Source organism: Meles meles, chromosome 1 (genome assembly GCF_922984935.1).
Source record: "Meles meles chromosome 1, mMelMel3.1 paternal haplotype, whole genome shotgun sequence".
NCBI classification, from domain to species: Eukaryota; Metazoa; Chordata; class Mammalia; order Carnivora; family Mustelidae; genus Meles; species Meles meles.
The window spans coordinates 20,226,480-20,239,011 of record NC_060066.1 but is presented as its reverse complement, the minus strand read 5'-3'; the positions used below and the strand labels follow the sequence as shown (position 1 = coordinate 20,239,011).

Sequence of the window (12,532 nt, the reverse complement as noted above, 5' to 3'; positions counted from 1 at the left end):
CTTGGATGTATGCTGGCTCCTGCTAATCACCACCTGCCCTCCCAAATATCTGTCCAATGAATTAACTCTTTGAGTAGAGATGCCTTTTTTTTTTTAACCTTTTACTAGAGAGTCTTAACCTGAGGTTCACGTCAACTCAAAGGAATCCAGGAGTGTGGGCTTGCACGAACTTCCTTAGAGTTGACAAAAAGTGGCCTGGGCTGCATCTTGTCATTTCTGCTGAGAAGAGTCGGGTCCATCCAGATCTCGAAAGAACCACAGCTCTAACAAAACAACTTGCAATTTCAGTAATTCTTTATAGAACCCATTCGTCACTCACCCCTGTCTAGAGGTTCAGCCGCACATATTTCTCTCTTTGGAAAATCAAAGCTGCATTTTCTGCTCTCTAGTCTCCCCAAACCTCTACCACACTCGAGCCACACTTAACTCATCTGCTGGTCCCTCCCAAGGCCTTGCAGACCTGGTATTAGAAGATACCAGCTTGCGACTTTGGAAGCAGCTTAACAGAAGGCTCTCCTAGAAGCCCGCCCATCTTGGCCTTCAGGACCCTCTTCCCATGCCAGGTTCCAGCTGAAAAGGATTCCTTCGCCTTCACAAAGCCAAAGCAAACCTGCAAAAGGGTTTTCCTGCAGCTCTTCTCGGTCTTGAACAAGGTTAGGATAGATGCAGGTAGTAATCAGAGAAACTCAGAAGTTGAGATGTGGATTGGAGAGTGAGCTGGGAGACTTGGGGGATTATCTGAAATACCCAGAAAGTCTAAACCCTTCCTTTGTTAAAAAGGTGAAGACCATGCCTTTTCCTGATAACCACGGTTGACCTTAGCTCTTCATCCTCTACCGTACTGTATTTGTAGATTGTATCTCTCTCATCCTATTCAAGGCCTGAACATAATAGTCATGAAAAGAACTGCCCCAGAATTCAAACAAATTCACTCAGCATCCCAGTCGGGTCCAGGTTATCGGCTCCAAGGACGCTAAGGCAAAAAGTGCTGATCCCTGCCCTTGAGGAGTTCCCAGGCCAGTAGGAAACAGACAGATAAAGAGATATGTGCAAGAGGACTGGTAAATGCACTGACAGGAACAGGGTAAGATCTGGAAGTATATGGGAGGGCCACCTCACCCATTCTGGAGGATGGGGAGCAGACGGTCTGGGTAGTTTCCAAGAGAAAGTTGCTCTCAGCTGATTCTTCAAGGAAAAATATAGACACAGACCCAAGAGAAGGGCAAGGAGGAAAGTCATGTTTCCTAAATAGTTTAATATGTCTCAATTTGCAAGCAACGTGCATAAAATGTGGAGAGGAAGGAAAGGATAAGAGATGAGATTGTGGGGCATGGTAAAAGGCAAGGCCTGGAAAAACCTGTGCACACAGACTCGACAGGAAAAAAAGAGGAACCTACTGAAGACTTTGCAAAAAAGTATGATGATATTTACATTTTAGCAAGATCATTGGATGTAGTGTGGTGGGTAAGATAGAGGGTGTGGGATGGGTAGGACTGGCTCCCGAGTGGGAAATTGTGACCAAATGGAATCGGGGAGGTACTGACTTCAACTAAGACAAGACCCAGTAAGATGGAGACACAGGGACTGATGTGAATTGTATGACGCGGATAGAAGAGAGACTTGGTACAGTAGGGACTTGGAGAGTGATCGGGTTGAACGAAACAGAGGCGGTCACTCAGGATGAGATTGGGATGCCCCGCTTGGACCCTGGGCAGGCCATTTGAGTAGGGGCGAACGGAAGAGGAGGAGCAGGCCCAGAAGGAGGAGGGAGAAGACAAACTCAGTTTAGAACACCTTGATCTGAAACCCCACACACCAAGCACCCCCCTCCCCTGTCAAAGTGAAGATGTTCCATATAAAAGATTGCTATTTAGGAGAAAGATCAGACTAAGCCGTAGGTTTGTACCTAATGGTTGCAGCCTTGGGAACCAGTGAGATTTCCCAAGGGATGAGAGGGGAAGAGAATGAAGAATTCTAGGGGGGCACCTGCACTGCTGAAGGGAAGACGTTTCGAGGTCTTCAATTCTCACTGGGAAAGTCAGAGGGGACCCAGGACAGAGTCATGAGATAGAGAGGGGTTGGGGGAGGGGACGACCAACGGTTCAAAACCAAGCAGAGAAGCCGGGAGAAAGCTGAACTTGCTCTAGGGCTCACGGAGGTCTTGGGTGGCCCTGCCCAAGCTTTGCTTTGGAAGCCATGGTAGAGGACGACCAGCTGACAGGGTGCAAAGCCGTCACGGGGCGGTGAGGGAGTGGAGACAGGCGGTGTCACCCACTCTCAAGAACTTTGGTGTGGAAGGTGGAGGACAACATGGAGATGGGGAGGAGCAGAAGCTCCAGTAACATCTAAGGAACTGAAGAGTGGAGAACCTCCCGGCCTCTGTGGTACTGGGGGAGCGATAAACACACCAACAAACATCCCGCCGCTTCCCTCTCCGTCCTGCTGAGTGCGAGAAAGGCTTTTGTTTTCATTTCCTTTATCAGGGAGAAATGGCTCTGGGCTTAACCTGTTAAAATGAAACCAGAGCGTGGCAGGGCAGCAACGGCAACCCTTTGACCCAGCGCTCGCGCCCGCACACCGGCTGTGCCCACCTGCTCTGTCTGCCCTGGGAGATGGCCAAGTCCGGATCAAAAGCACGCCTGCTCCGTGGAGACCCCAGGTTCCCTCAGCTCCTATCCCAAATTAGCCGGATCCATTGGAAAGACGTGTTCAAACAGTTAAGTTCAAAGGGCCCAGAGGCTGGCTTGCCCGGCTGCGTGCACGCCAATCAAATCTTTCCTTTGTGGAGCCCGGGAGGGGCCCCGGCCGTGCGGAAGGGGCTCCCTCCAGCTGCGAGATGATTCCCTTTCCTCTGGACACAACTGTGGGATCCCAGAGAACATTACCGAAACAGATGGCTTTAAAAATCCCCATCCTTCCTGCAAAGCCCTTGTGCAACAGGTAATAAACAAAACGCGGAGCTTCCCGCGGCCCCGGGAGCACACGGTTCACAGCTCCCTGCGCCCGGCCGCGGCCCGGGGAGCTCCCACCCGACACGGGTTCGAGCACTTGGGTGAAGGGAGACTCGTCCACGACCCTGCTCTGCAAGTTCCACCGGCTCGTTTTCCAGAAACGAGATACACAGTGTTTACAAACCCAAACATTCCGGGGCCACGAAACTCGAACTCGCTCGACACGAGTTAAGCTCTGCGTCTTGCGCGCCTGGAAATTGCTCCAGCTGAGTGCACGGGAACGCAGCCCAACAGGGACCGTTTTCCGGCAAATCTGGAGGCCCTTTGCAAGGTTTCCCGGGCGGACGGAACAGCGGCTTGGACTCGGGAGCCCCAGCAATGGAGGACGGGGAGAGAGAGTGGGGCGCCTACCGTACCCGATCGGCGGGGCGGGTCATGCTGCGGACGTCTGGGCGCCTGGGCCGGGCCCCCGCGCTGCGGACGCGGCCTCTGCTGTGGGGCCGGCGGACCTGTGAGCTCTGCCCCGGGACGGCTGCCCCGGGCTGCTCTTGTTTGCACTGGGCCGTTTGCTTTTGGGATTTCTCCAATGCAGATGTAGTCAGGGGGCCGCTGTCCCGGGGGACAATGATTCCATTGGAAGCTGGCCTTTGACAAGACTCACACATGACCTTTGACTAAAATGGCTTTGGGGAAGGAAAAGTGTCCGGAGGCTGAAGACGGGGGCATCCAGGGCAGCCGTCCACATTCCCGCCCCCAACAGTGCCAAGTTAATTTTTCATCCCATAATCTTTTAAGGAGAGTCTCCACGAGGTTTGACTTGCGATTCTATCTCGTTCGGTGGGATTCTTCCCCTGCTTCCAAAAGGATTTTGCTGCACGAGTTTCCTGCCCTGCTGCTGCTGAGTTCCCCGAATTACTCTTTCCAGGTGAAACCTGGGAGGCGGTTTGCTGGAGAAGCGCCTCTAACGGTCTCCGGAATTATACCACCATTTTCCCACTCTCCTTTAGAGCATGCTAAGGTTTACAAAGCGCTTTTCACAATCGTGCTGTCATTTGGCCTCAAACAATGCCGGGGAGGCTCTCTGATGCCTGCCATTTTACACACAGAGAGAAACAGGAGCTTCAGAGAAATAGGGTCTTTACCCCAATCACCCAACCAGAAAGTGAAATCTCCGTCCTCTGAATTGGCAGCCTGGCCACTGCCACAAAGCACCCACCTCCCTGCGAGTGGCCCAGAGCCAGAAGTCAGTTACGGCACAAACACACACACTGGAACACATAATTGTAGCATGTACTATAAGGTAGTCGTGCCCTCAACTATTTTCATTTTTGAATTACGAAAGGGTTGAAATTGCTTTAGTATAATAGCTGTGATATCATATCCATATCATGATACCCACAGATGTCTCAAATTTATTGAGTACATTTTTTTTTTAATTGTCTGGTTCCCCCTGCCCCCCTTTAGCAGCTGCTAAAAGGAGGCTAAGGGACCAGCCTGGCCACTTTGAGGTCTGGGTACAAACCAGGGATTCCTGAGACTGCTACCAGAGGCCATCACTGGTGATGATCAGAGCCTGTTCCCCCTCTCTTTTCTGGGTCCTTCTAGATGATGAAAGGGGATGGGGGTATGGGATTGTGAGCAGAGCCCTGAACAAGGAGTCAGCATCCCACAATTTTACTGTGCAGAGAAGAGCTGTGATGCTGTGATGGTCTATAGCGATGCCCGGGAGACAGGTGGTATCGCTCTCATTTTTTTTTTTTTTTTCCAGCTTAGGGAAGGGGAAAGCGGGTGATACTCACACTCATTTTGGAAGGACTATAAGAAGTCAGCCAGGAGGAGAAGAAGGGGAAGGACATCACTTGAGCCAGACACCAACACCTACAAAAGCTGTCCCGGTGCCCTGGGAGACTGAAAATAATTCCTGCAGGCACACACACTGGGTGTGGGAGGCTGAGCCTCGAGAGGAGGGTGTGGGTTTGGACTCTGGCCAGGCACCTGTATCACTCCAGGAAACGGACATCATCCTGCCATGCCAAATGGATAAATACAGCCAGCTTGGGTGATCAGCTCACATGAAAAGGATGCAGGAGCCATAGAGGTGTTCTACAATAAGAAAAAAATCTCTATCGACCCACCTTGGAAGTTAGGGGCATTAGCGTCATCAGACACGCGTGGTCTCCTCTTCCTAGCTACAAGAACAGGAGCAAGCTATTCAACCTCACCATGCCTCAGTTTTCTCATCAATAAAATGGGGGTTATGGTATCTGCTATGAAAATGGGTAGGAAAAACTCTTCCGTTTTCTTCCGATACACACACTCAATAAAAAGTAGCTCTTGTTGTACTTTATAGTACTTGGCTGTGTGCAGTGCCTCCCACGGAGAAACGAGGAGAAAGCAAGGATCTCCGTCCCTTCCAGTTCTCTCATTCCCTTCTCTCCACCACATTTGGCCTTTGACTCATGAAGGTTTGCCCTTTGTTCCCTCCTCTTGTTATCTTTCAGCTCTTCTACACGACTTCCTTAATAATAGTTTCAATCTTTCTCTCACTCCAGACTCGGAGTTTGTTGGTTTCCTTGTCCCACACCACGGTCACACCCACCCGTCAGCAACCCCCAAGACGCAGTATCTGCTAACACAGTACGTCGTCCCGCGGTCATGTCCACTGCTACCACCATCTAAGTGTGGTCCGCAGCCTCGGCTGGGCGCACACACCCACGCTTGTGATCTTTCCGAATGTCCCTGACCATCCCACCTCCCCAGTTACACAAAGTCACTCTTCCCACCTCCTCAGAACTCTGAGCTCACGTCCACCTGGCTCCCTTTGAGCAAACACCCTCCTCTCCCCCAGCAGAACACTGCAGATCTCAGGAGGGAACGCCACTTCCTGTCTCTGCACCAGGAATCGAGTTTCCTGCCCCAGCTCCTTCACTCCCACCTCAGGGGCACCCTTCCTGCTGTGTGCTTTGGAATCCCCCTCTTCTCATTTCCTCTGGAACATTCTTTGATCAACCATCACCCTATCTTTCAGTTTCTTCTCTATTGATTTCATTAGTTCATTTATTCGGTAAATATTTACAAAACAACTATAACATGCAGTCAGTACCTTTGATTCTGGGCATAAAAGGATAAATAAAACACCATAACCTATAAACACGTTCAAGTCTCTTCCATATGATGAGCTCCTTTTCTCCTAATGTGATTTGAATATGTGCCTGTTCCTTATAATGAAAACAACAATGAACATAACACACATAAACACACACACACGCCCACTGCCTGGAACATACTTCTCATGAATCTTCTAAGGCCAGTGTTTTCTTTTAGAACCCAGCTGAAAGTCACTGCAAAGAGACCACTCTTGACTGGCCGATCTAAGGAACCATCCTCTCCCTCATGGTTGGCTGTTAATCTTTATTTACTTCGTATCATTTATTTCACATTGTAATGAGAGACTCCTCTGTTTGCTGGCTTGCCTATTTCCTGTTCCTTCCACTAGTCTGACCTCTGTGAGGTCTGGGGCTCTTGTTCACTGCTGAACTCCCAGTGTGCAGGATGTACCTGGTAGGTTCTCAGAAAACATCTGTGGAGTGTAAACTCGCAAGTGCCAGGACCATCGACGCTCCGATCTTTAGTTTCTGTTTTTGTTTCATCTCCATTGTACAGTCTACTGGTTTCCAGGGATGACTGCGAACAGAATTCCCTGAGCAGCTTTAAAAATTCTGATGTCCAAAGCACCCTAACACCAGTTACTCGTAGGGTGAGACCCAGCTATCAGTTTTTGTAAGCTTTGCAGGCAATTCTGAGAGCCAACTCTAACACCACTATAACCTAACCTCTGCCTTAGACACAGGTGTTGCTCAATAAAGAAATGAATGGATGAATGAATGATTGAAGGAATGGAGTCACTTAGCTCCTGCTTGTCTTGCAATCTCCTTCTTCCCGGTCTTCCCACACAATGGGCTGTTATCCAGGCACAGAAACCACCAGATACTCAACTGCGCTCTCATTTCTCCAAGCTTTCGCATGCAGCGACTTCTACCTAGAACACCCATATGCCGTCTTGGCTACCTGCTGCTGGTCTCCCTGGCAAGGTCTAGGTTTGGGTTCAATACTACGCCTCGCCCAGGTCATCCCAGTGCACCCACAGAGCTCTGAGCCTCCTCTCTCCTTGCATATAGGTCTGTGAGACAAGGCTTGCTGCTGCCTGCTGTTGTGTCAAGACTCTTCTTGACTGGGGAGGACACGGAGGCCTACTCCCGTGTAGCAGACTCCACAGCCAGAGATGGCTCTCCACGGACACTGTGGAATGAATTCACAGATTAACAGATCACACATGGATGAATTTTTAGAGAGATAAGTCCTAGGCTTACTTTTTATCTTTTGTTTTTGATTTTCGTTTTTCAAGAGCTATGCTGAGTTATAAATAATATAACATCACAATTCCTCAATTTAGATCATACAACTCAGTGGTTTTCCAGATATTTACAACATTCTAGAATATTCTAGAACAATCTATTTCTAGATTCCAGATTTCTAGAGTCCTAGATTCTAGAATCTATAGATCTCTATCTCTAGATTCTGGGACTCTAGAATAATCCATTCTAGAATTGATATTTCTAGAATATTTTTATTACTTCGAAATGAAACCTCATATCCATTAACAGTCACCACCCCCACCCCTATTGTCTCCCTAGCTTTGCAAATCCCAGGTAACCACTAACCTATTTTCTGTCTCTGTAGATTTGCCTACTCTGGACACTTCATATAAATGGAATCATGTAATAACTGTTTGGGGGGAGTGTGTGTGTATGTGTGTGTGTGATTGACATCTACTTCCACTTCTGAAGACCTTTTTAACCACAAGCATTCCTTTCACATTGAGTCGCTATGACAGAATACAGACTCTGGAAGAGATCTTAGAGGACAAATCAAGGCAGTATTTCTTAGACCCTACTACACAGCAGTCTGGTCAATTATCCCAGTTCCTGAGCTGGGAGAAAGGAGATATAGAAGCTTAGCTATACCAGCTACTACAGAAGAAAGTGAAAGGTGACAGAGCCTGGGATGGCTCAGCTGTGCCTCACCAGCCCTGTCTGAGCTCCCCCATTGGGACAGGACCTTCTGTGCCATAGAGAATCCACACTGAGGGCCAATGGCCTAGGTCAGACTTGAGTTTTGTGATGCATTAGCTATAACTCTTCATTTCCTGCCTCCTCATCTCTAAAAAAGACAATAAAAATAATTCCTGTCTTAAAGCCACACATCATGGTATTGTTATAAGAGCAAATGAGGGGATGAAGATCAAGTGCATAGCACTGCACCTGAGACATTATCAGTGCCTCATAAATATTTATGCAGCTGTAGCTCTTGAAGTTTGGCCCTAGCTGTTTATATACTATTCTTCTAAGTAAAATTTAATGTAGAAAGATGGTTCCAGTGCTTTAAAAAATAATGCAAGTCAATCTTCCAGGTATATACACCATGCATATACCCAGTCCCAGGTGGTCATCTGCATTCTGCTTGGTGAGAGTAGGGGACAATGGCAAGATTTAGCTGAAGCCGAAGAGGAATACAAAGAGCGAGGGAGGTGGGTAGCAGGTTAGGTCCATTCCTGGCTAAGAAGCTGACAGAAATAACCTCGTTCTTCCCACCAAATGTACATCAGTTCCTCTAGCAAGCAGGGGTTATAGGCTCCATGGACCTAAGGGACTACTCTGGAGCAATTTCTTTCTTTTCCTTCTGCTGACTTACATATGGACCTGCCTGTGGCATCCTCTGCTAAGCCCTCCTGGGGTATCTCTTCAGTACACCTCAAATCAGCACTTGGTGGCTGACCCTTGGTGACCAAACTCATGATCAGACACAATCATTGGTGGCAAGTGGACACAGGCTGTATCAAATTTACCTCCAGCTGATCTGACACTTATCCTTCTGACTCTAAGGGCAGCTGTCCTTTCATGGAAGCATCAAGGGTCTTAGTAGATCCTTGTCTGATTTCACTGCTTTGCATGGTCTTTCCTTTATATCTGGCCAGCCTCCATTCAGATTCTACTCAACTGTCTCTTTCTTGCCATCCTTCCCTCTGTCATCTCAGAGTCCTCTGTATGTGCCTGTGGGATAGCTCTCTAATTCCATTTATCACCTGGACAAATGACTATGAACAACTACAACACAAGGACATTTTTTCACTTATCTTTGTGTCCCCCATGCATAGCCCTGGGCCAAGCACACAATGGACATTCCTTTCATTTTAAAGATATTATATTGAGAGCCGACTGGGTGCTGATACTTTAAAATGCCAACATTCACAGATGCATGGAATTTTCACTCTGAAAGGAATTTTGAGACAAGGTCATGAGGCCCGGGAAAGGTCGTGTCTTATCAAGCATCCTGGTGCCTGAGTAGGGACGATGCTGGAGATAGAATTCAACTCTCCTGACACCTTGTTCTTATAGGATAGTTTTTCCCCCTTTGGTTAAAATAACAGATTTTTAATGTTTTTGGGAAACCAGAGAAAATATGAATGATTATTTTGTTCATTAATGGTTTTTTGAACTCAAGAACTAGCCCTCAAAGCACCCCTGAGTTGGTGACTAAGGATATTAACACAGACCAACCCAAACTGCCATATAGCTAATGTCACTAGGGTCTGACTCTCCGTGCTTCTCACACCCCCGCCCTGCTAGCTCACATCTCACCCACGCCAGGCCAACCGAGGGCCTGTAAAAATTTAACTTGATGTGATTGCACAACCGTGAAGGCCCAAGTTGCTTTTTGAGGTAATGAATGAGATTCTCTAATTGCCTCGTGAAAATGTTTCCAGTGGGAGGAAATATAGAACACGCTGTCACAAACATAAATGTCCCTGTCAGGCTCTGGTGAGGTTATTCTCCTATTAAAAGATGTAGGGGGCACTGATTTGGGGCCAACTTGATAGACAAACAGAGAATCTCGTTCTGCTTTTCTTCCTACTCCTTCGTTGAATTTTTATTGTTAAGAGTTGTTTTGGGGTGATGGATAGATTTATTACTTCAACTGGTGTATGCATATGTCCAAATTCCCCAAATCATATTCCTTAGATATGGGCAGGTTTTTTATATCAGTTATAAACTGAAATAAACTCAACAGTTTTGTTGTTGTTGTTGTTGTTGTTGTTTTAAAAAAAAAATCTTTTCTTCACTGAGTTGAAATCATGGTCCAACAAGCCCAGCATTCTATGCCTCTCAACAAGGCAGACTTTTGGTGAGAAAGAGCAAGACTGTAATTCCCACCAACTCCTTGACCTCTGCTGCTGAATTTCTCTTAATGACTCATGATGGCTCTAATTCCAGTCAATGCCTCTACCTGAAGTTTGGCCACCATCATCTTTCAGCTGGACCACTGAGAAAGTCTCCTGGAAGACGCTGAAGTCTTCTAACTTACTTTCCAAGATACAGCCAGAGAGATGGTTTGAAAATTCTAACCTAACCACCTAAGTCCTCTGCTGAATACCCTGCAGGGTTTTCCATTGTCCTAAAGATAAAAGATCAACTCCTTAAAACAATTTAGCAACAATCTGGTCAAAGTGCTTCCTATAGATAAAGGTGTTGTCCATAGCTAAGGAGCTCAGTGAGCTGGAGCCTAGTCCGTGTTCCACAGGCTCAGTCATGAGCCCTGGCACTGTCCCAATGGAGGGCCTATTTCTCCAGCTGTAGATTCGTATCTAATCCCCACATTTGCTTCCATCCTAACCTCGGGCATTGTAATCCCACCATATTAACATCTCAAAATTTCCCTCTGTCTTGCTTCTGACCCTTTGCCCATGTTTTCCACTACTTGAACTTCTCTTCATTCTTCTTTTCAACTAGGTAAGTCATATTTTCTTTCTGCTCTCCACTTCAACATAATCTTCCCCACACTTCCTTGGACTGTGTTAGATGCTCCTAATATGTGTTCTCAAAACACCCTGTGTTTTTTCATAACAGAGCGCTCATTCTCTGGTCTTATAATTGCCTATTTATCTGCCTTTCCTTGAGAGCAGAGACTGTATCATAGTATTCTGTAACTCCCTTGTCTAGGTATTCAATACTTAACTGTTGATCAAAGAAGTGAATGAATAAATGGACGGATGCATAAGTATGTTATGAAAAAACCTTGAATTCATGCTTCCAATAAATATCACATTTTGACTAAAAGAGTTCCAAAACTCATTACTTTGTCTTAAATCTATTTTTTTCTGCTTTCACAGAATGCAGTTATGGCTAGAAGAGAGACAAAGGAAAGAAATGCTGGGAGATGAGATTGGGTAAGGTCATCTAGGTTAGGTTGTTAAGTGTTTCCCATGGTGGGTGGATCTCTAGGAACTGGGAACTCATCTTAGTTCATCCAAAACCACAACTTCCCCATTTTACACAGCTTTGGATATTTCCAAATGAAAAGATGGTCTTTGTATGGTGTCCTCACTTACCAGTCTGCCCACCCTCCCCTCACTTGGCAGCCAAGGCAGTATAGTGGAAGAAGGCCTTGGAAAGTCTTGAATATCCTGGCATTCATCCTGTGGGTGATAGAGAGTTCATGAAGTGTTTTAAGCAGGGGAGTGACATATCCTATTTGTGTTTTGAGTAACTGCTTGAGCAGGGATAAGGAAGATGAGAGCTTGCGGGCAGGGAGCTGAGAGAGAAAGCTACTAGAACATTCAAGGCAAGAGATGAAGTCTTGAACCAAAGAAAAGACCATGGCAATGGAGACGAGGATGCAAAATCAAGAAATCTTTAGGAGAAAATGTATCTCTTAGATTTGCTCTATTATTACGGTGATAAATGAGGGAGAAGAATAACAGATGATTCCCATGGTTTGGGCTTCAGCAACTGGGTTCCTGCTGGTTTCATCATCGGAACTCGGGTCGGTGAAGATAGTGAGTTCACTGTCAGATGTGTTCGGTTTAAGTGATGGACTTTTATACAAGGTAGAAACCATCTCTGTATCCCCATTTTCCCACATATCTTAAATATGGTAGGTACTCAGAATGTTTCTTGAAGTTACAATACATCCTACATACAGAATTCTCAATATCTAACTTCAACTGTGTGTTTTGTCAAATTCCAAGCAAAGACCCATCTAACCGTACTGCTCTATATTAACATAATATAACATTTATCCATATGACAAGCGAAGAAATTTCAACCCCCTGGAAAGTATGACTAAGAGATTTTACTGCAATAATAATTTTCACTAAGTGGTGGAAGGAGTCAGGAAAGGGGATATTATAGCAACCACAAATAGGTCCCGGGCTACACTTGGCTTGCAATTTCACTACAAATTTCAGAGAAACCATAAAAGATTCAAGTAAAATCTGGTTGGTTGATTAGAAACATGTGAAGGAACCCGCACAGGCACGTGTTTCACATTTCCTACTCTGAAGTTGGCCAAGTATTAATCATCATCCTCCCTGTGTTATTCCAGAAAACAGAATCACTCCAGCTGGCCTTTTCGAAGGACAGGACCTGGGTCAGGAGAACATCCACAAATCTGGGACTTCCAGAGGGAAGGAATTAGCAAATAAATGCCATATTGAACTTTCTCCATCTGCCGTAATGTTACTC

General features: G+C 46.5%; 1 protein-coding gene across 4 annotated transcripts in view; it reads right to left on the bottom strand.

Annotated features, from left to right (window-relative positions):
* Positions 1 to 4,890, bottom strand: part of ENPP2 (ectonucleotide pyrophosphatase/phosphodiesterase 2) — a 111,685-nt gene extending 106,795 nt beyond the window's left edge. Inside the window, exon 1 of one of the 4 annotated variants that reach the window (XM_045999418.1) lies at positions 4,751 to 4,890. In XM_045999418.1, the coding sequence (XP_045855374.1) occupies positions 4,751 to 4,807 (57 nt within the window). In that variant the 5' untranslated portion in view covers positions 4,808 to 4,890. Of the gene's footprint in view, positions 1 to 3,367; positions 3,707 to 4,750 lie in introns of those variants that run through there. The other 3 variants (XM_045999434.1, XM_045999401.1, XM_045999411.1) reach the window with 3 other exon arrangements.
* Between the last annotated feature and the right edge of the window lie 7,642 nt (positions 4,891 to 12,532).